This window comes from Phyllopteryx taeniolatus, chromosome 3 (assembly GCF_024500385.1).
Source record: "Phyllopteryx taeniolatus isolate TA_2022b chromosome 3, UOR_Ptae_1.2, whole genome shotgun sequence".
Lineage (NCBI taxonomy): Eukaryota > Metazoa > Chordata > Actinopteri > Syngnathiformes > Syngnathidae > Phyllopteryx > Phyllopteryx taeniolatus.
In genome coordinates, this window is record NC_084504.1 from 21,600,121 (window position 1) to 21,622,965 (window position 22,845).

Sequence of the window (22,845 nt, forward strand, 5' to 3'; positions counted from 1 at the left end):
TGTACCAGATGCTGAGGGAGTGGACATGGCTGCAAGGGAACAACAGTTTCTCCAGAGACCTCTCCTAGATTTACAGCGATTTGTTGCCACCATGGGGATGTCAGGGCAAAATACACATTTGTGCACATTTAGAAGGGACATGCTCCTAATCCTTCATAAATTTACTTCTGATGTCCAGGGTAAATGCTGTTCACAGTCCAAAGAGAAAAACCTCAGACTATTCCACAGCCTGTGATGTTATCCATGCATCGATCAGTTATATATGAACAAATACTGAGGCATTATTGTGTCTCAATAGATACAATGTGATTATGACAGTGATGTTTGTGCCCAGCAAATTGATTGGACTACAATTGAACCCAAAGGATCTGGTCTTAACCCATTGCATCAACTCTTCAAAAAAGAACAATTATGATGATGTCATTTTTTCTCTATCCGTCCAATTTCTACAGCGCTTGTTTTGGAGGTTATTCCAGCAGACTTTGGCTGAGAGGCAGGGTACACCCTGGACTGGGCGGCAGCCAATCACAAGGCAGTTTTTAAACAATCATATCCAAACATCCACTGCGGTAGTTAATCCAGTGGAACGTCTAAAGTGTTACCGGTAATATTCATGGTAATCCACAAAGGTTGAATCGAGGCACCTGGGGGCCTCATGCGTACGCACAAAAACGTGGCGTGCGTTCTTTTTCACGGCAAAGTTCAAATGTATCAAGAGTGAAATGACCGTGGAAATGTGCGGTGCCTCACGCCGACTCCATGGCTTGCGTACGCACGTTTCTGCAGCTGTTGGTGCTTTGGCGACAGTTAGAGGTGATGCTGGGAAACTGTTCTAACAAATCTGCACATCAGACACACATGAACAATTAGCACTGATGAACAATGAATGCCCGACAACATTTGATTTCAACAATTTAAAAGAGGCAAGGACTCGGAATTCACTTGTTAACCAGTTTATTACATGAATTACTGATATTTGTGAGGACGCCTATAAATTGATCAAGATGATCATTTATGCTAATTATTTTTATTATTTCCCTCACAGTCTCCTCTGGTGACTACAGCACAGCACGAGTGAGGACACGGCCAATGACAATGTATTGACATCTCTCCCCTAATGATAGTCTCATGCCATTGGAAGAGTGCAAACTAACAAGCCACCAGGCATCTGAAGAACCGGTTGGTATGCAAAACGGTCTGGCAACAACAATAAGCCTATTGTGACCACCCTCAGGGGACATTCCCGCCAGAGAAATAAATAGGAAGACTCCACACCTCAATTTTACAACAAAATATGCCTTTTGGGCATATTTAAAGGTGAAACATCTTCAACAAACAAGAATAGTCCAGTTGGCTCGATTCAACCTTTGCAAATATTTGCCATGTGTGTTATAGTTATAGATTCTATTAGTATGTTGTACTGACGGGTGTTCCTAATATTTTGGTTACCTTATTTAACTGCATGCGGAGGTGTACCTAGTGAAGTTGACAGAGATTGTATATGTAGCGTTGTCCTGTGTCACAACAGAACAACAGCAAACACTGTACAGCAGTGGTGTGCAAAGTATGGCCCAGGGGTCCACTACAACCTACACTCCAACCCTTAACCTGGCCCAAGAATTATGGACATTAGCAAGAGTCCTGTAATATTTGTTACATTAATTTAGTCATTTTTTCCAAAATTGATTCATTCAAATGTATTTATTTAATTTTCAATGTTTTTTTATTCATTTATCTCAATAAATAATTGGTTAAATGATTTATTGTAGACCATAAGCATAAGGACACTGAGCGGCGGGCTGAATTGGATAATCGTGAAAAAAAAATTGTCAGTGACTTCCCACTGCACACTAAGCAATTGACCCTTGCACACATAAACTCACTGCAACGGGAAAAACGAAAACCCCTTGTGTTCTTATCGTGAAAGAGTGTTTTGAGGCGCCACATACGCTCTAATCTATATTATTGTAAAACAATATATATACTGTGTATAAATATATATCCATCCATCCATTCTATTAATCGCTTATCCTCACTAGGGTTGCGAGTATGCTGGCACCTATATCAGCTGACTCCAGGCGAGAGGCGGGGTACACCGTGAATTGATTGCCAGCCAATCACAGGGCACATATAAAGAAACAACCATTTGTACTCACATTCACACCTACGGACAATTTAGAGTCTTCAATTAACCTACCATGCATGTTCTTGGAATGTGGGAAGAAACCAGAGTACCCGGGAAAAATCCACCCAGGCACGGGAGAACATGCAAACTCCACACAGGGGAGGCCGGATTTGAGGCTTGCAGGCATTTCGGCGACAGACTCTCCAGGCTTCGCTTTTTCACTCACCTACAATAATGAGAATTAATCAACAGTTGATTATTAAAATAACCTCTTTTACATAGACATTTTAACTTTTTAACCTCATCCATGAATGACCAAACCCATCTATCTGTCTGTTTTAAAAAATTAAATGTGCCTTTCAGCACAAAAGTTGAGCACCCCTGCTCCACATTGTTCACAATAAAGACATCCATCCATTTTCTGAGCCGCTTCTCCTCACTAGGGTCGCGGGCGTGCTGGAGCCAATCCCAGCTATCATCGGGCAGGAGGCGGGGAACACCCTGAACTGGTCGCCAGCCAATCGCAGGGCACATACAAACAAACAACCATTCACACTCACAGTCACACCTACGGGCAATTTTTAGAGTCTCCAATTAATGCATGTTTTGGGGATGTTGGAGGAAACCGGAGTGCCCGGAGAAAACCCACGCAGGCACGGGGAGAACATGCAAACTCCACACAGGCGGGGCCGGGGATTGAACCCGGGTCCTCAGAACTGTAAGGCTGACGCTCTAACCAGTCGGCCACCGTGCCGCCACAATTAAGACATTAAGTGAAATATTCAACTAAAAACAGCACAAGCTCAGGGAAAGTTCTAGTCCATTCCAAAATTGCCTTGGGGTTAAAGGCTGCTCTGCCAGGCTCCTTTATAATGTGTTTCTCACCATCTATTGTTACTAAGGAGAAGGGAGGCGTTAATATATTCTTAATGGGTTGTAATGTCCCATGAACTGCAGTAATGTCATACGTTAAGACAGTGATATCATTTTGCAATTTTGTGGTATTTTGTTTGTTAATGTCAAGATGTTTGAGGGCACAAAAAACATCATCATTGTATATACATTATTTTTTTATTCCACTGATTAAATAAAAAAAAAAAATCACTGAGGTTGTAACCGTTGACTGAAGTTCTTATACAAAGCACAACACGCAGATCAAGTGAAATGTGGATGGTTTACAGGCTGAACTGGTGTAGAACAAACACACACACACACAAAATAGACCTTTGAGCAACTGAAGGCGCCGAGGAGAAAATGAGTTTAAGGTCCACTTGCTCAATTGGATATTTTGACATTCTATCTATTATTGCACTGTGTATGATAGACATGGTATTTGGCAAAGTGGCAGAAAAAGTATGAAAAGTTCTCTATGGTTAAATACATGAAATTCAATAGCCAAAGCATTTACATTCTAATCTTAAATGTATGCGGTCAGAGGGTGGTAGAACAAAAAGGAGTTGATAATTAAGATAAGATAAACACAAAAACTACAGTTCATACACTGGGCACATTTTAAGATAACGTGAACACTAAATGGGTATCTTAGCCGAAGAAAGAAATTCTAAACATAGGTTTCTCGTGTCATTTCCTGCTTAAAGATACCCATTCAAGAAATAAAAATTCACTTGAACCTATATTTGAGCCAGGATATGAACCATTCAGCCACTAAATATAAAGTAGCCACAAACTCCCTCCTTTTGTTGCATTTTAACACCAAATGAAAATTGTATTGTTGAACTATCAAAGTATTTAAATGGTATTGCATTGAAACAAGCCCTTGGACTGTGTGTGTGTGTGAGGATGTGATTTAGTGTTGCTGGTTGGACCTTGGAGGTGTCGTCACATTTGGGCTCTTTCATTTTTTTTTCTGTTTCCTTCTGTGGTATTGTTACTTTCTTCTCGTCATCTTTACACATCCAGCTCAAAGCTTAGGCCCATCTTGTGTCCGCCGCCGTTGACGTTCTTGCCGTCGAGGAGCGCTGAGAGTGTCAGCTTGATTCCTGCGGGAAGAGAAGATCAGAGGAAGCATCCACTTGTGTTATTTCTTTTTGCCAGTGCTTGGATGTTAGGGCCGAGGTCTAATTCAGTGATACTTTGAGATACAAGTGACTTGACTTTGGGAATTTTTTGAATATTAGCTGTCGTTCGGACGATTTTTTTTTTGCCTCGATTTACGAGCGCTGTATGGTGGCAGTCAACTCAACTCTCTTCACAACAAGCAGCAGTTCGACAGATAGTGAACAGTTTTTTAAAACAGACATGCAAAAACCAAAGGCATGAAAAAGGTGACCAAAAAAAAGAAACATTTAGTAGGGGTCTGGGGGGATCCCCCGAGCCCCCGCAGAGATTTTTTTTTATTATTTTAACATAAATTAAGCAATCTAGAAGACTCTAAAGAGGACAATAAAGAGGCTTCAAGCTTTTCCACTCCCAGTTGAAGTTCTCTTCGTTTCATAGTATTTCTCTTGGTTGCACTGCTTCCAATACTGTTTTTGTTTTTTTTCCCCCAATCAGATTTCAGCCTCTATCAGTAGTGCTGGCCCATGTAACTTAAACTACAGTATATGAGCAACGGGACCATTTCTTGAACTCATCAGATTTTAAATTTACCTCACAGGACAAGCTAGCTTAGCCCATAATAACGTCTGCATGTTTCTGCCCTCTGATTGGCTGGTCAGAGCAAAACTTGCCACTTTTTTTTGCACTTTTGTTTCGGGAAAATAGGGGGCCATGCAGAAAAACAAACCTGGCCTGAGCGTTTGTGTGTATCCTACTCCGACGAGGCATGTGTTGTTGACTTTGGCCTGTGTGGAGAAACATCACATCCTGAGTGTCCATAGGAACTGGGAAACAGTGACATCATATCATGCGTCACAATTGTGTAAGACTAGTCATGTGACCATTCCTTACAGAAAGAGAGCTGTCCTTATCCAGCTGGTATTTGGCTCCCAATCCAAAGAGTGTGTTGTTGCTTCCGGCCGTCCAGGCCAGGTGGACCGCAGTTTCCGTGTTGCTGTTCACCTTTTGGTAAATGGAGCCGGCAAACTCTGTGCCGTCATTGCTGCAATAGATAAGCGGAGTTCAGTACATATTTTTTATTAATTTTTTATTTATTTTTTTAAATACAATGAACCAATGAAAACACCTGCAAGCGTGACAATCCATGGTTCAAAGTGACTATATGTATATACTGTAGATATAAAAAGTCTACACACCCCTGTTCAAATGGTAATTTCTTAACTTTTTCCACCATTAGTGTGACCATATATAACCATCCATTCATCCATTTTCTGAGCCGCTTCTCCTCACGAGGTCGCGGGCGTGCTGGAGCCTATCCCAGCTGTCATCGGGCAGGAGGCGGGGTACACCCTGAACGGGTTGCCAGCCAATCGCAGGGCACAGAGAAACAAACAACCATTCGCACTCACAGTCATGCCTACGGGCAATTTAGAGTCTCCAATTCATGCATGTTTTTGGGATGTGGGAGGAAACCGGAGTGCCCGGAGAAACCCCACGCAGGCACGGGGAGAACATGCAAACTCCACACAGGCGGGGCCGGGGATTGAACCCGGGTCCTCAGAACTGTGAGGCTGACGCTCTAACCAGTCGGCCACCGTGCCGCCCATATATAACCAGTGCAACTCAATTTTACTTTTTTTTTTTGTCTTTTCGAAAGAAGTATAACTAAACAACTAAGATAATGTGGTTGCACACCCTCTTATAACTGGTTAAAAAGCGCCTCTGATTAACCCCAACTAAAGTGCAGCAGTTCTTATGGATCTCTGTTCAAATGTATCAGTCAGGGGAAAAGTACAATTCATTTCCAAGGCTTTAAATATAGCATGGAATACACAAACAATGCATGCATAAAATGTATAGAAAAAAAGCTGTTCAATAAACAGCTGAAATGTGCATTGATGACTGTGGCTCTGTGGCGCACAATAGATGAAAAGCCAAAATGATATAAATAGAACAATATTTGTATACACTGCACAATGTGATGTGACACTCACACGCTGGTGTGAAGCTGGAAGTCGGGGGCCTTGTATCCCAGAGCGAAGTTGTTCATGGTGAGCTTGGACTTGGCGGTGTCGAACGCCACCTGGTAGCCCGCCAGCCAACCCTGGTAGCCCAGCACGGCGGTGCTGTGGACGGTGGGACCGCCCATGTCGAACACCAGGTCGCAGCCCACGTTGGCATAGTCGCGCTTGTAGGCTGTCTTCAGTTTCGCGCTCTTTTTGCTACAGGGCCAAGGCAAACAATCGAATTTTAATCGTGATCGCGATTTTGGTTGCCACGATTAAATGAGCATGACCATCCACGATTTTTTTACATTTAAAATGCAGGGACTGCTGCATATGAAAAGTGCTTCACTTGCAGCGGTGCCAGCAACCTAGTCAGAAAATGGCATTGATGTCCAATTTAGTAATATATGAAGCTTTTATTTTGAAGTTGCTTTGACTTCAACTTTTCGGCCGACTTGACCGCGATGACAAAACCTCAGGAGTAAATAGAGCGAGTAATCACACCTGTCGAGTTCTCTGCAGAACAAATGAAAAGTCGGTGCTTGCAGCCTACTGTTATTCCCTTCTATGCATTAACTGTATTTGCTTCCATTAAGTTGCAATTCGTGATTGCACTTTGTAATAGCACATTGATTCAGTTAGCCTTTGCTAAAGTAGAATTGTTTTCGGTATGTTATTTTTATTTTTTTTAATGATCAAATATTATTTAAGGATTCATTTTGAACAGAAAACTGCTACATATTGTTTTTTAAAAAGTAGTGCAATAAAAGTAAAGGTTTTTCTCGAACATGAGGAATAATTGTGATTAAAAATCATGATAACAATACTGATCAAAATAATCGTGATTATTATTTTGGCCTTAATTGTGCAGTCCTAATATACAGTAATATAACTTCTGCACTCTCTTGATTTCAGCAAGACAAGAAAAAGATAGCTAGGGACTTTTTTTTTTAATGCAGGGGGGAAGCATAATATAGTTATACAGTGTTGCCTTGCTATATAGCGGCTCTCCGATTTTGCAGATTCAGTGGATTGCAGATTTTTTTTTTCATATTCATATTAATTCACCAAATGGCAGGATTTTGAGTATTTGCTGTTTTTTTCCTAGCCTAAAACAACAAAACTATATAAAAAAAGGAAAAATGCATTAAAAAACATATTTCTAAGAATAAAAAACTACTGTGCATTACTGTATATAAGAGTGTAAAAGGTGTTTAAGTGTATAGAAAGTGTTTACAAGCGTATGCTAGAGGAGTGTGGGGAAGATCAATAAGAGTCTGGGGAGGTTCATACAGCAAAATCGGTATAAATGATTTTGAAAAGAAATGTGGTCGCTATTTCGTGGATTTCACCTCTCGCGAGGGTGGTCTCGAGCCCAACCCCCGCGATAAACGAGGGATTGCTGTAGTTATAATGAAGAGGACATCGCTTACCCTGTGTTTGGTACAAACGAGGTGTCCAGCCCAAGCTTCAAGCCCTTTGCCAGCTACAGACCAACAAATAAGTTACTATTCTATTGGAGCTCATCTTTAAAAGGTAGTTTCCCATTTGACCGCACCTGGTCTTCCATGGTGATTTCTGTGGCGAGAGTGTTGTCCGTGCTCCATTTCTGGTTGAAGCTGAGGCCCAGCCGGCCGACTTTGTACTTGGTCTCCAGATGGCCGCCCGACTTGCCCGTGTCCGTGTTGCGGGAGCCCAAGGTGGCAAACTCCTGCAACTCAAAGCGAAGGACGGCACTGAGAGGCAGGAAGCCAATGAAAGAAGCTCAAGGCGGAGAGGAAGCACTCAAGGAGAGGAAAGAGCCCACGCGAAGCATTGTTTCTCTGCTGTGGCGAGGGGACGACTGTGAGGAGAGGTTGGTGGTGAAGGTGAATGTGTGAGCATACGCTTTGGTGGAGCTACAAGCTGCAAACTTTTGCATATACAGTGACCCCCCCCCCCCCCCCCCTTGAGATACGAGTGACCCAACTTACGAACTTCTCAAGATCGTTCTGCCAATTTGTTTTGCTTTGACTTGCGAGCAAAAAGTTGAGATTCAGTGATGTATTGTAGCAGTGAACTCAACTCACTTCACAACAAGCAGCAGTTTGGCAGATTGTAAAAATTATTCAAAAAAGAGGCTTCATGCTACTCCCAGTTGAAGTTTAAACTAAACTTAAAATAAAGAGAATTACTCACTGTGTATTTTTTAAAAAAAAGGATTTTCCTTGGCTTAATGCTAACAAACGATGCAGAATTCTATTGACGGGCTAACAAATAGCATCTACAGTATGTGGCGATGTTATAACGCTTTAAGGAATGGATATTTGAACACAAACAGTGGAGCAACACATGTAGAAAGACAATAAAACAATACTCACGAGCATATGTTCTTTATCCTCTTTGAAAAACAACTATCATTATTAGTGTGGCTTACTGAGGACTGATCTCCATAGGTGGGTAGAGTAAGATTACTGTTACTTGAGAATAATAAGACTCAAATAAAAGTGAAAAGTAGTCCTAATTATTACTTGCATAAGAGTAAGTATGTTGCATGCCATAAAATGATAAGTTAATGATTATTTGCTAAGAACAATAAAGTTGATGAGTTTGAACATTAAATATCTTGTCTCTGTGGTGTATTCAATGAAATATAGGTTGAACAGGATTTGCAAATCATTGTATTCTGTTTTTATTTCTGTTGAACACAACGTCCAAATTCATCGGAATTGGGGTTGTACAAGTGTGGTCACACAACGAATTAAACTCATATCTCAAGGCACCACTGTACACGTTTTCAACTGCAGTGCACCCGTGTTTTTACTCCCCGCCACGTGGACACACACTCTTACCATCTGACAAGGACGTCCAAAGAAGAAAGAAGCGGAGAAAAAAGAGAAAGGACAACATTAGAGGGGGAAATGCAAGGGAGAAACAGATACACTATATGGACAAAAGTTTAGAGAGGCCTTAGATCTTTAATTTGAACTCCATATATTTCTGTCCACTTTCACTTCCTGTTGGTGTCCAAATACCTTTGTCCATAAGATGTCAAGGAGATCATAAGAACAGCTTTATTTATATTTTGTGGTATTTAGTACAGCAAATGCTTTTCACACACAACGCTCACTAACAGAAAAAGTCGAACCTTTGTGGGAAATAAATATTTGCAACAAATGCAAATATGACACGTTGCAAAAGTACTTACAACACCATTCTGGGACTTGGTCTTCACATCCAGCTTCAGAATTCCATAACCTGGCAGAGACAAGAAAGGAGTGATGAACACGTTTAAAAACATCGACAAAGAAAGGCAGTAACGTATGAGTTATCAACTATCGTTTTTACCATAGCCCTTGTTGAGGATGTCTTTGGCAGACTTCCCCAAGTCTGAGTATGCAGGAGGGACGGCCATTGTGTCTGAGGAAAAACACGTGTTATGTATGCAACGTGCATGTAAGTTTACGTTTGCAGTAATAACATGTAACAGTAAAACAGTAGAACAGTAACAGTAAGACGACACATTGTTTCTTTTTACTGATGCCTTCATTTATGGAGAAACATGAGGGCCAAGCCGAAAAGATACAACAAAAGTACAATACTTTTTGAAAAGAATAGTTTTAAAATCACAACAAAAAACTTGTCATACAATTACCTTTTTTTTCTCTAAAACAACCATTTTATTCTGTAGCCTTATTAACTCATACACGTAAAAAATATGAATTTTTCCCTTATAAAATTGAAACTTTACTCTCATAAATTGCAATTGTGCCGGATAACCGCTGATGTGAACAAAAGCACTCATGTTGGACGCCCAAGTGAAACTGGGTGCTGTTTTAGACACGCAATGTTGAAATGAAATGGTGAAAAACTGTTTAACGCTATTATCGCCACAATTCAGTACTAGGTACTTAGTTCTCAATCTTTGAATGTTTGCAGTAATTATCTTCAAACATATGATCTATTTAGAAAAAAAATAATCTCTGAATTCACTTTACAGGAAATAGAAAAAACTGCCGGAACAAGTAACATCGGTCAACATAAAAGCCAACAACTCAGTCATGTCTTTCACATAATGTACAGTATAAGATAAGCAGATGGTGTGGCCTTCTGTTATCTGTTGTCTGAACATAGATGAATACACAATAAATCGGACTCCATCTGTGTCCATGTATTGTTATGTTACGCATGCATTTTACAGCCTCGAGTTTTGCCTCTTGGCTGCTAAGCGTCTTGTTGTTTGGAAACAAATGTGGCATTAATGGGACAATAGGGTGGAGAGATGAGCCACCAAGTAGGAACTTAATCATTATGTTATTTCTAAATTCTCATTTTGGAGACTAGATATTTTTGAAAACAGGTCTTGATGTTTTGAAGAATGACTGCACTATGATTCCCAACCAAGCCCCTGAAACCGAACGATCTTCTTTGAATGAATTTTCATCAATAGCGATATTTTCAATACCTGGATCGATCCAATAGTCACTAAAGCAGGTGGCCCACGGAGTCACTGGCACCACCAGAAGAAAAATGTCACTTCACCAACCAACTATTTAGTAGGCCCCCTTTAAGTCGTGGGTCCTTAGAATCATCATCACTTATCTATCTGAAACTCATTCTCATTTGCATCTGTTTATTAGGTTGGTGTAGAACAAGTGCAACCGACAAGATGCCTCCTGGAAACGTGTGATGCACTGAAGGCATCACAATTAGCAGGTTTGACCAAATATTTGCCCGCAAACAGAGTGAGTGTACACAAAAGGTCATCAGGAGTAAAAGGCCTGAGCGGATCATGAAAATGATGTATGACGGCTCTCCTCCCACGCCTGATGACCACGCTGCATGCCAGTTAGCTGGCGGGCAGGCTGCTCGCTAATGGGATGATATTACCTCATGGCTACAGCACAGAGCAAACAAAAGCGCACACTCAGGCCACTACATTAGGTATACCTGCATTGAATGATTAAATAGAAGAGCTCCATTAACAAACATGCCTGTTATCTATCTATCTGTCTATATATCAGTCCAGTTGGACCATTGTGGGTATTTTCGCTCTGTGGAAAAAACTTCCCATGACAGAAGTGCAACAAGCACTCCTAACAAAGCATTCAGCCAATCATCATCAGTTTTGACAAGGTGACCTTGTAATCACAATGTCACGTATTCACTTCATTTCCCTGCAATAATAACCAAAAGAGGCAACCTAAATGTAGCTATTGTGTCCATGATTGAGTTCTTGGATCTAAATATTTGAAAAAGGCTTGAGCTCAATCTTTAGGGACCATGAAGCGTCTGTTCATGCAGAGACCCCCCCCCCCCCTTGCACTCACTGTGTCCCTTGGGTGCAAAGTGACACGTGACACAGTGGTCTTTGTTCCCTGCCTTGTCCTGCTGCGTTACACGGCCCTTTCCTTTCTACGCCATTGCCTTTTCGGAGGAACACGACACAAGGAGGGTCTAGTTTTATTCTCTTTTGATAGCAACACAGTATGAATATAGATATTTTGTGTATTTCTTCTAAGCTTGTATTTGTTGTTGCAGCTGCCATGCCTATTGCATCATAGCGTGCGGTAGATGTTGCAAAAGCCTTTGTACTTTGCGCACAACATGAGAAGGCGATAAGACCGTAAGATAACAATGAAACATAATGACGATGGAACCTCTCAAGTCAAAATGCACCTGAAGTTGGACAGTTTGCCCATCAAGATTTGCAGGGGGAAAATATGCCCTCAAGTCATTTTGTGAGTCCAGCAAAGACGTACAAATGATGGCAAAGGCAAGAAAGAATGATGATGACCATCCATCATCTTTCCATCCATTTTCTATACCACTTATCCTGAACTCAACATGTATGTTTTTGGAATGTGGAAAAACCAACGCAAGCACGGGGAGAACATAAAAACCCAGGACCTCTGAAATTAGACATGCTAACCACTACCCCACCATGTTCACCCTGGGTTGTTTATTTATTTGTATTTGTTTTTTTCATCATTGTGATGTGATTGTTTAATCGCAACACTGATTGACCCACATTTTGCTGCTGACCATCTGACAAATCTCAGACCCAATTACATCCTTCATCACACCCCCTGCCCTCCTCCTCCTCATTTCAGGCTGCTCTAAATTTAGTGCCTGGGAGAACCTGACACTGACACACATGTGACTAAGATTTGTTTTTAAAACCACTGTCGGTTCAGTGTTACTAAACCGTTGAATAAAAACAAGGGTTAAACGTCCTTCTCCGGCATACGTGTTTATATTGTAGCGCCACGCTCCATCCGACCCTCAGGCGCTATCTGTCCAAATGACTGCCTTGACTGGGTTCAAAGGTCAACAAGACACCGATAAATAATGGAAATGAGTGACACACACACACACAGCAAGCTGGTGAACATTAAAAAGCACATGCATTCTTGAAACTACATTTGTTATTTTTAAATGCTCTTTTACGTTATCTCGTATGCAAAGACACAGTTCAGTGACTTGATATGCATTTGCTATATGTAAATGATAATTATATGAATATTAAAATAATATTATATTCAATAATAATTCAATATATTCTAAAAATAATTACAGAAAATGAAATCTATAGGATAAATGCTATAATAAAATAATGTATAAGTAAGTTTAAATAGACATATTTTATACAATAAAAATAAATTACTTTAAGAATTTGCTGTATGTTTAAATTATGATAGTATTAAGAAAATAATAATTATATATAATATAAAATAATTATATATAATGTAAATAAATACGGTATAGCATACAATGTATTATAACTGTAATAATTCCATAATTTGATAAGAAGTGAAATAAAATAAACATCCATCCATCCATCCATTTTCTGAGTCGCTTCTCCTCACGCGGGTCACGGGCGTGCTGGAGCCTATCCCAGCTGTCATCGGGCAGGAGGCGGGGTACACCCTGAACTGGTTGCCAGCCAATCGCAGGGCACATACAAACAAACAACATTCGCACATTTAAATTATGATAGGACTAATAAAATCATATAATATATACGACAATAATTATAATACAATACATTATTAATAGTTACATGTATTGTTTAAAGAAATTAACAGTATTTAATGAAATACACATAATCATTGTAAACGTATTTGTTTAGTACTAATAATAGTAACAATAATAATGTATAAAATAATTAAAAAATAATGTTAAAAATTAAAAAGATATTTAAAAAATAATTATATTATACAATAAACTCTACATAAATATAAATACACGGAATTATGTATTGAAGAAGCAGTAGATTAAATGTGTGGTCACATGTCAAGCACGTGCAGCACATAGGAGGAATGTGAGTGCCAGAGAAGGTCTAGAAGTCAAAATTACACTAAAACCTTGCTAATCCCTTAAGGGGGTACCATTGTAACCACTATAATTTACTACATTTGTATTTATTATCCGCATATGAGAATTATAACAGTAATTGTTCCAGCATAGGTTAGCAATCCTGTAAATGGATGCACTTGTTTCTTCTAGAAGGGAAGGAGGGTGACTTCTTGTATGCGGTCGGTGGTGGTGGGAGTGCCGAGAGATAAACTGAACCTCACTGTGCACGTAGCCATTGACCTTTCTTTCATCTGACAGGTGCAAAGTGGCTTTTATCAACAATATAGAGGCTTTAAAAAAATAAGAATTTTTTTTTTTTTTTTTTTTTTTTTTTTAAACGATTTAGAGTGGTGGATGTCAATAGGCGGACAACAAGGTGTTGACAGTTTCTGTGTATGCCTTAAGTGATCTTGTACATAGCAGCTGTTTGCACCCCAATACCTTTATGTCCACATCAGACCTGTCTTGACAGTCAATAAAAACGATCGTATGGACGGCAAAGCGAAACAAGCAGTAAAGCACGCAACTTTGAAGTATTAGGGGATTGTTTTTACCTTTGAGTAATGGCGATGTGTGCAGACTGCAGAGTTGGACACGAAAGCTGCGGTGGGACAGCGCAGGGCAGCGCGCATGCGCAGTCGAGCCCTGGGTTGAGGGCGGTGCCATTGTGTAATTGACATTGGACAAATAAATGCCTTTAATTGAGTGAATTATAGACTGTACGAAGGTAAACCGTGGAATTATGATTACAATTTTTTTTATTATTATTTTATTCATATTCGCTTTAAAAAAACTCCTAATTAACGAATAGAATCCCAGTCGAATGACGTCAAACATTCTCTGTGATGTCATATTTACCCAAAAAATGACTTCATATGAAGTCTGTCACGTCACAGTTTTTCTTTTTTTAAATGACATCCTTTGCATAGTTTAAATTATTTCAAATGACATTTCGTTGTGTAGAATACAACATAATCCTCAAATATACCAATAATCATTGGGACAGCAACAGACATTTTTCTTAATGAATGTGATTTCAGGAGATGCGTTTTTGACACTGTTTTGTATGATACAGGTTATAGTTTCCCTTGTTTTGTAATTATGAAATTGATATTTTGAAGTGACTCCTGTTTGCACCGCTTGAGGGCAACAGTGGTTTCTTTTCCTAATGTAACGCAACTCAATTAAGCTTGAATGCGCAATTTCCAAATGCCGTTTGGCTTTGCGCGCGGAGACGCCGTTGCCATGGTGACGTGGGCTCAAACACACGTCATCAAACTGCGTGGCTCACGTTAATCCTGCGCTCGAGGTAAAGGCACTTCTCAGAGCAAATTTCGCGCGACGGAACAAAATGCTTTTATGATCGATACCCATCGTATTGTTTGTTTTGTTTACCGAGACTCGCGTGTAATTAGTTTATGAGTCTTATATTCACAATCCTCCCTGACGACGTCACCTTTGCTAATCTATGATCAAGAGTTTCCCCCGCGAGCAGTTTCACGATTTACTAGTAGTTGAGCAACATTTCAGTTTCCTTTCATCAATTCTATTGATTGATTTCCTTCTTGTACATCTCGGTTTTAAAAAAAAATAATAATAATAATAATAAAAAAAGCCCATCTGCTGAATGCAATGATTTATCATTGGGAAGACATGGCCATGCAGGGGTCTCTTTGAATGTGCGGATTTTATGGCTGCACACTGAGGCCTTTCAATGTGCGAGGGGCCTTCATCAATATGTGGACCCATCCCACCAGACCCGTCGCTGTTTCCCCAGTACTACAAAAGACCTACTTCAGGTTGGTCACATCACGCTGATGGATGGATGAATGAATGAATGAGTGACTGGATTGATAACATTCTTAAAAGAGAAAAATGTCAAAATAAATTGACAACTGGGCAGCACGATGCATTAGTGGTTATCAAACGTGCCTCACAGTTCAGAAGTTCGGGGTTTGAACCTCCTGTGTGGCCTTCCCATGTGGTGTTTGTGTGTTGTCCATTGTGTGCGTGTTTTCTCGCCTGGTGTTCTGGCTTCCTCCCACATTCCAAAACATGCATGTTTGTTTTATTGAAGACTAAATCAATTGTGTCAAAGTCATTTCTATCGCGGGCCACGCTTCAGTTATGGTTTCCCTGAGAGGGCCGTTAATGACTGTGAAACACTATAAATGTATCATCGCCTCATCATATTACAGTATTATATACAGTATACACAACATAATGATGGATAACTAGTTTTGAAACACGAAGTCAAAGCAAACTATTAAATGTTCAATTATTGTTCAGTTTATTTTTAAAAGCGGTTTGGTAACAAAAAAAAATGCTTTCTATCTCTATACCTTATTAAAAGTGTGGACGATGTGCAATTTTTTTTACAACCCCAATTCCAATGAAGTTGGGATGTTGTGTTAAACAAATAAAAACAGAATACAATGATTTGCAAATCATGTTCAACCTATATTTAATTGAATACACTACAAAGACAAGATATTTAATGTTCAAACTGACAAACTTTATTGTTTTTAGCAAATAATTATTAACTTAGAATTTTATGGCTGCAACACATTTCATCATCTACGGTCCATATCATCATCAAAAGGTTCAGAGAATCTGGAGAAATCACTGCATGTAAGCCGCAAGGCCGAAAACCAACATTGAATGCCCTGACCTTCAATCCCTCAGGCGGCACTGCATCAAAAACCAACATCAATGTGTAAAGGACATCACCGCATGAGCTCAGGAACACTTCAGAAAACCAATGTCAGTAAATACAGTTCGGCGCTACATCCGTAAGTGCAACTTGCAACTCTACTATGCAAAGCAAAAGCCATTTATCAACACCACCCAGAAACGCCGCCGGCTTCTCTGGGCTCGGCCGAGCTCATCGAAGATGAACCGATGCAAAGTGGAAAACTGTTCTGTGGTCCGACGAGTTCACATTTCAAAATCCATCCAGCCGCTTCTCCTCACTAGGGTCGCGGGCGTGCTGGAGCCTATCCCAGCTGTCATCGGGCAGGAGGCGGTGTACACCCTGAACTGGTTGCCAGCCAATCGCAGGGCACATACAAACAAACAAACAAACAACCATTTGCACTTAGTCACACCTACGGGCAATTTAGAGTCTCCAATTAATGCATGTTTTTGGGATGTGGGAGGAAACCGGAGTGCCCGGAGAAAACCCACGCAGGCACGGGGAGAACATGCAAACTCCACACAGGCGGGGCCGGGGATTGAACCCGGGTCCCCAGAACTGTGAGGCTGACGCTCTAACCAGTCGTCCACCGTGCCGCCACATTTCAAAATTGTTTTTGGAAATTCTGGACGTCGTGTCCTCTGAGCCAAAGAGGAAAAGAACCATCCAGACTGTTACGGACGCAAAGTTCAAAAGCCAGCATCTGTGATGGTATGGGGCTGTGTTAGTGCCAATGGCATGAGTAACTTACACATCTGTGAAGGCACCATTAATGCTGAAAGGTACATACAGGTTTTGGAGAAACATATTCTGCCATCCAAGCAACGTCTTTTTCATGGACATCCCTGCTTATTTCAGGAAGACAATGCCAAACCACATTCTGCACATTACCACAGCGTGGCTTTGTAGTAAAAGAGACTAGACTGGCCTGCCTGCAGTCCAGACCTGTCTCCCATTGAAAATGTGTGGCGCATTATGAAGCGTAAAATACAACGACGGAGACCCCGAACTGTTGAACAGCCGAAGCTGTACATCAAGCAAGAATGGGAAAGAATTCCACCTCCAAAGCTTCAACAATTAGTGTCCTCAGTTCTCAAACGTTTATTGAATGTTGTTAAAAGAAAAGGTGATGTAACACAGTGCTAAACATGACCCTGTCCCACCTTTTTTGGAACGTGTTGCAGCCATAAAATTGTAAGTTAATGATTTGCTAAAAACAATAAAGTTTATCAGTTTGAACATTAAATATATTTTCTTTGTAGTGTATTCAACTAAATATAGGTCGAACATGATTTGCAAATCATTTTAATCTGTTTTTATTTATGTTTAGCACAACATCCCAACTTCATTGGAATTGGGGTTGTACATATTTTAGCATGAAACGGGAAGTAGACGAACTTGAATTGACTCGAGGGCCACATAAAATGATGTGGCGGGCCACATCTGGCCCCCCGGGGCCACGGGTTAACACCCGTACTCGAAATTGTCCATAAGGTGTGAATGGTTGTTTGTCTATATGTGCCCTGCGATTGACTGGCAACCAATCCAGGGTGTAGCCTGCTTCTCACCGCAAAGTCCTTTGGGATAGGCTGCAGCTTCTCCATGACCCTGAACAGAAAACAGATGGATGGATGGCTCGATGGAGGTTGCTGATGGAACTTTCTTCTTCCAGCTCTGGGACGCTTAGAGGGAAACAAACAGGGTACGTCGACGCTGCTGTCGGGGCCCCTCGCTCCGGATCCTGTACTGCACCCTGACTGCTACAGCGCTCGCGCCTCAGCGCGACGTCCACGCATCAGTGCCAACGCTTCCCACATTCTGGAGCGAGGCCAGAGAGGCGTCATGAGGGAGCTTCTGAAAGTGGATTATTTTCCTGACACAGAGATAACCAAACCCAGTAAGTCTTCTCATATTTGGACTCGTGGTTTGATTGAGCCTTCCGTTGCCTGACGTTTGTCCCTCTGAAGAGCGAGAGTTCGACTTTCGTAAAGACAATATCCGGCGGCTTCGGGAAATCCAGAGACGCTGCAAAGAAGTGGAAGCTGAGAGGGCTCGTTCTGCTCCAGTCAAAGCTTTGTGGACTTCAACTAAATACCACAATGTCCAATCCAAATTCATGGAAGACATACAGGTGACGATTGCTTCTATTGAAAAGCTAAGACGGCGCTTTGTAGAGCCCAAGCATCTGCCAAGGTGAAATGTTGTATTATGAAATGTTAAAAAAAGTAAATAAATGTAAAATTAAAAAAAAAAAAAAAAAAAAGGAAAAGTAAAACCAAGTCGTAGTCAATTCACACATGAACGCAGGCAATAAGGCAAGACGATAATGGGGCGCCATATTTATTGCTGTGTTTCAGTCCATTTGTTTGGTTGCAGGCTACTTTCTGGATCATGCAGGACGATAAAATATATTATGATTAGACAGACTGGCTACCATTCACATTCACTGACGGTTGCATTGTGGGTCAAATGCTGCAGAGAAAACAAATTCCTTCATCTGCGTTTTATTCAAATTGGCATAAATTTTAACAGGATCTTGCTTATCCACTCCCTTACACAATGTTTAATGAAAATTGGGGGGGGGGGGGGGTGGGGGGGAATAGTTGAATCATGCAATTAAAAATGTATTGCACATACATTTTTTAAAACAAAGATTAAATGCACTTCAAAGTTAAATACAACTGAATTGCACTTAAATGTATATTTTACAGTATTGAAAAGTAAAATTTACTATATTGGATTTAAAAAGGAAGAAGTTTAAACAGACCGTATGCATAGCTTTAAGCTACTTTACCGTTTTTGAAAAGTAAAAAAACAAAAAAAAAAGTCCTGTTGTCATGAACGGAACAGAGGATAGGACCCAAAAATACACGACTCCAAAACAAATGGACAGTTTCCAAAAAGAGAGGTTTAATAGACGGGCATAGGTCGGTACACAGGCAGGCAATCCAAGAAAGGCAACAGTATCCAAAAACATGAGGCAAAGCCGATAATCGGAACAGGGTCAAATCTTACTGTGAGTCTGTGACGTGGAAACAAGGAATGCTGGAACGCGACGACAAGGTACAACGAGAGGGAATGAGACACGAGGTTAAATACAATAGGTGATTAGGGTGAACGAGGCACAGGTGGTGAAGATGCTCACAGGAGCAGGTGTGTGAGAAACGGGGGGGAAGACAAAACCCGGAACACACACCCATGACACTGTACTGGATTAAAAAAATAAAATAAACAGGCATAGCTTTAAGCTACGTGGAAAAGTTTGATTGTATTTCATGTTTTAAAAGTTGTACATTTTATTTGTATTTAATTGAGTGATTCTTCCACCTACCACGAGAGGGAGCCCACGTACCACTAGTGGTACTCGTGCCACACTTTGCGAACCAGCATATGCAATTGATTTAGAGCATTTTTAATCCATGTTTGTCTCTTGTGCAGGTTAGCAGTGCAGCCGTGAAACCACAGTGTCAAACCTTTCTAAAGGGTCACTCTAAAAATAAAGCACCACCAAGACCACACTCAACACCCGCCGCTGTGACCTCGCGTCACTCTTGCACGCCGGTACAGGACAAGAATTTGCAAGTAAGAAATGCTAATTTAGATCATTGGAAGAGAGACATGATTTATTGACATTGGGCGCACTCCGGTGCAGACCAAGACGCTTTTCTAAACTGCTATAACCACTACCACATTTAGATTTTTCTGGTCATAGTCAATGTATGCGCACAGGCAATCAGTCCAGTTGCAGGCATTATAACTCCTCCCACGTGACACTAGTCAACCAATCAAATTGTTCAGAGCACCTTTTTGCAAGTGGACCAAGTGGGTGTGTGCGAGGCAGCCATGCGGTGCGAAAAAAAAAAAAATGTTTGATGGAAAAGCTGTTTAGTCTGTAAAATTAACTGATTATTGTTATATGAAATACTTTGGTTTTTATATGATTTTTTTTAAAAATCATTAGCCTAATAGCAAACATAGGAAATTCAACAAACAAGAAGAGTCCAGTTGCCTCGATTCAATCTTTGCGGGTTAGAGAGTCTACACATGAAAAAAAAATAATAATAATAATTTATAGCCAACACATTTGTATTTTTGTGATATTGAGCCAGAAAGTTAAAAATGGCTTGAGTGATTGTGCTATTAGCCTAATAAAATGTATGGTATTTAATTAATCAAGAAAGATTGCAGCAACTCAAAATACTCACACCCAGACAGTTTATTTTGTTTCTTCTAATATTTATTGTATTTAGTTCATTTTCTCATTTTAGGAACTTAAATGTGCCCTGTTCAAAATCACTTAAGTTTTTAGATCTGAACTTTATAAACATAAAATACTAGAAATGCTTTCTCAGTCTTCCAGTTCAGTGTGAAGAAGCTATAGAATATTCAGAAGCATTTCAAAATAAATTAGGATATGATAGAAGTCCTTCATTTATATCAGTCGTTCAATTGCTGAAGTGATACTCGTGTGGATTCATTTAACACAAAGGAAAATACTTTTTGGCGGCACGGTACTTTTTTTATTTTTGTTTGTTTTTTGTTAGCTGTAACCTGAAAATTTGTTAGGTAGAGATACAGATCTTGCCTGTTGCTTTGTAAGATTAATTGTGATTGTGAATTCATTTGCAGGTAAAAGGCCAGAGCATAGACTTCATCAAGTATAACGCACGGGCTGCGGGAAAGACTATGCAGAGGTCCCAGTCGCTGACAAACCTGCGAGATAAACCAGTGCCCAGCGCTGTCATAGGCCAGGTGCCTCACTAGTGAGTGATGTTCTCCAAAAAAAAAAAACATTAAAGTTTTTTTTGTCACATCATGACACAGTTCTGTTCGACACAGCCTAGAGGAGAGGAAGAAACAGTGGCGTAAAGAAGAAGAGGAGGAGAGGAGGAAGAAACTTAATCCATCCGTTCCAGCTGGACACACCTTAATGTCTGACAGTGACAGGCAGGAAACTCTAAAGACCCTCAAAGAGAGTAAGCCTCTTTCTTGGCTTTAAGTCATAACGCTTGTAACTTGACTTGCGGGTTGAACATGCTCGTACCTCCATTCAACTTTCCCTATTGAAATGAATGGAAATGCTATTAATCTCTTCCACGCCGCCAGAAAGTACCAACAAATTTTCACAATGTTTTTGATTATGACGAATAGCACTCTACGGTATTATACTGAATAAACACATACAGTAATAACACATTCAAATAGAATGTATTCAATAAAAAAAAAAATAAAATCACTTCACTTTACCTGAACTTAATCTTCTTTACTATTTTTTTGCCTTTTTCGACACACTGCCTCACTTTTCTCTGATTTCCTGCTTTAGTTCAGTGGACATCATCTGCTTTTTCTTAGTATTCACCTTCTTGTTGTCTTTTTAGCTGTACTTTCGCAGCAAGGTAACCAAGTGAACTGATTTTGGTCTGATGTTTTGAAGTTTACTGCTGCCGTCTTGTGGCGGAGTGCTTGAAGCACATTCGTAGGTCAAATTTTTGCTCACAACACAAAGCCAAAAAAAAATCGACCCACCAACACCTTGCAACTCCAAAAACTCATAAATTGGGACACTCGTAAGTCAAGTGACCACTGTGCAATGTATATCGCGGTTCATCATTCGCGCCGCGCTATATCACATTTATTGAAGCGATTTTTTTTTTCATGGATTTCCCGCAATAAATAAGAGTTCACTGTATAGTTGGGATTTGACTTGAACGTTGTGTTTTTCACTTCATAGGCCATCGCTCCCTGGTGACAGAGCTGCTGTTGCTTCCTCTCAAAGCCGACAATCTGAGTGTTCGCTCGCGCCGCGCTCATCTTGATAGAAGACTTTCTGAGATCGAGGAAGCCATCAAAATATTTTCCAGGGATAAAGTTTATGTCAAAATAAATTCCTAACCAGTAAAGAAGCCAAAGAGGGACATCCACCTGCTGAAATGTTTAAAACGTTGATTTTGACTTTTCTGTTAAATTATGCAACATTACACTGTACCATGTGACCTAGAGTATAATATTAGTGTTTGAAAAGTATTGTGTTTTATACTAGAAACATGGGAAATTACACCAACCACAGAATGAGTAAGCATTACTACTGGATCGTATGATTTGGGGGGCAGCAAAATGCTCTCAAAAATTTTAAATGACCTTGTACAAATACATTTGTATATATTGCTATATTTGTTGTTTTAAAGCATTGATGTGATAAGCAAATCAAAAGATGACGACATAGTCTACTTCAAAGCACAATATGAATATTTCAACCAATTTTGATAAATATTGTATAGCCATTTAGATAAAGCTGAATAAAAATAATTCAACTTGCAACAACACTGTTGCTATGAACTTCTTCCAAACATGCTTTTATAAGTAATATTACGTATTTTTTATGAACATTGTTTCTTTTCATGGATTAAAAGCTTGTTTATAGTTTTGATTACTGTAGTATGGTGTGTGAAAGAACTACTATATCTCGTGATCAAAAGTGGAAATGACAAGTTAAAGTGCTTTAGAAATAAAGTTGAATACATTATTTATTTCCCCGTTGTCAAAGGTTTTTTTTTCCTCTGGAATGAATTTGTATAGCGCTACGAACCTCTGTTTACTTGATACCGAAAGCACACACACAAAAACAAACAGCGATGTCGAACATTTGTTGAAATTGTTTTCGA

General features: G+C 40.1%; 3 protein-coding genes across 5 annotated transcripts in view; 2 read left to right on the top strand and 1 right to left on the bottom strand.

Annotated features, from left to right (window-relative positions):
* The window catches only part of ikbkb (inhibitor of nuclear factor kappa B kinase subunit beta), a 96,145-nt gene extending 92,916 nt beyond the window's left edge, over positions 1–3,229 (top strand). The window contains exon 22 of the mRNA XM_061767573.1: positions 9–3,229. Coding sequence (XP_061623557.1) covers positions 9–68 — 60 coding nt within the window. The 3' untranslated portion in view covers positions 69–3,229. The remainder of the gene's footprint in view (positions 1–8) is intronic.
* vdac3 (voltage-dependent anion channel 3) lies at positions 3,178–19,225 on the bottom strand. 3 transcript variants are annotated; one of them, XM_061767577.1, is made up of 9 exons: positions 19,199–19,225; positions 9,478–9,549; positions 9,338–9,387; positions 7,709–7,861; positions 7,584–7,636; positions 6,139–6,366; positions 5,036–5,186; positions 4,872–4,929; positions 3,178–4,125 (listed from the first exon to the last, which is right to left on the bottom strand). In XM_061767577.1, exons 2-9 carry the CDS (start codon positions 9,542–9,544, stop codon positions 4,034–4,036), a joined length of 852 nt encoding a protein of 283 aa, XP_061623561.1. In that variant the 5' UTR covers positions 9,545–9,549; positions 19,199–19,225; the 3' UTR covers positions 3,178–4,033. The 3 variants fall into 3 exon arrangements, with proteins under 3 accessions (XP_061623561.1, XP_061623559.1, XP_061623562.1); XM_061767575.1 differs by lacking the exon at positions 19,199–19,225 and adding an exon at positions 14,043–14,132; XM_061767578.1 differs by lacking the exon at positions 19,199–19,225 and having other exon boundaries at positions 7,709–8,984.
* enkd1 (enkurin domain containing 1) lies at positions 14,736–22,720 on the top strand. Its single transcript, XM_061767574.1, has 7 exons — positions 14,736–15,287; positions 17,856–18,080; positions 18,151–18,314; positions 19,622–19,765; positions 20,813–20,946; positions 21,023–21,159; positions 21,915–22,720. The coding sequence occupies exons 1-7, from the start codon at positions 15,203–15,205 to the stop codon at positions 22,073–22,075; spliced, it is 1,050 nt and encodes a 349-aa protein (XP_061623558.1). The 5' UTR covers positions 14,736–15,202; the 3' UTR covers positions 22,076–22,720.
* Positions 22,721–22,845: the final 125 nt, after the last annotated feature.

Bases quoted from the DNA above. Each gene is read 5' to 3' on its own strand.
- vdac3 (XM_061767577.1), bottom strand. From the start codon at position 9,544: ATGGCCGTCCCTCCTGCATACTCAGACTTGGGGAAGTCTGCCAAAGAC. The intron at 9,388-9,477 runs GTAAAAACGATA...TGTCTCTGCCAG, and splicing joins CATCCTCAACAAGGGCTATG to GTTATGGAATTCTGAAGCTG. The intron at 4,126-4,871 runs GTTTGTTTTTCT...CTCTTCCCGCAG, and splicing joins CACACAAACGCTCAGGCCAG to GAATCAAGCTGACACTCTCA.
- enkd1 (XM_061767574.1), top strand. From the start codon at position 15,203: ATGTGCGAGGGGCCTTCATCAATATGTGGACCCATCCCACCAGACCCG. The intron at 20,947-21,022 runs GTGAGTGATGTT...TGTTCGACACAG, and splicing joins ATAGGCCAGGTGCCTCACTA to CCTAGAGGAGAGGAAGAAAC. The intron at 21,160-21,914 runs GTAAGCCTCTTT...TTCACTTCATAG, and splicing joins TCTAAAGACCCTCAAAGAGA to GCCATCGCTCCCTGGTGACA.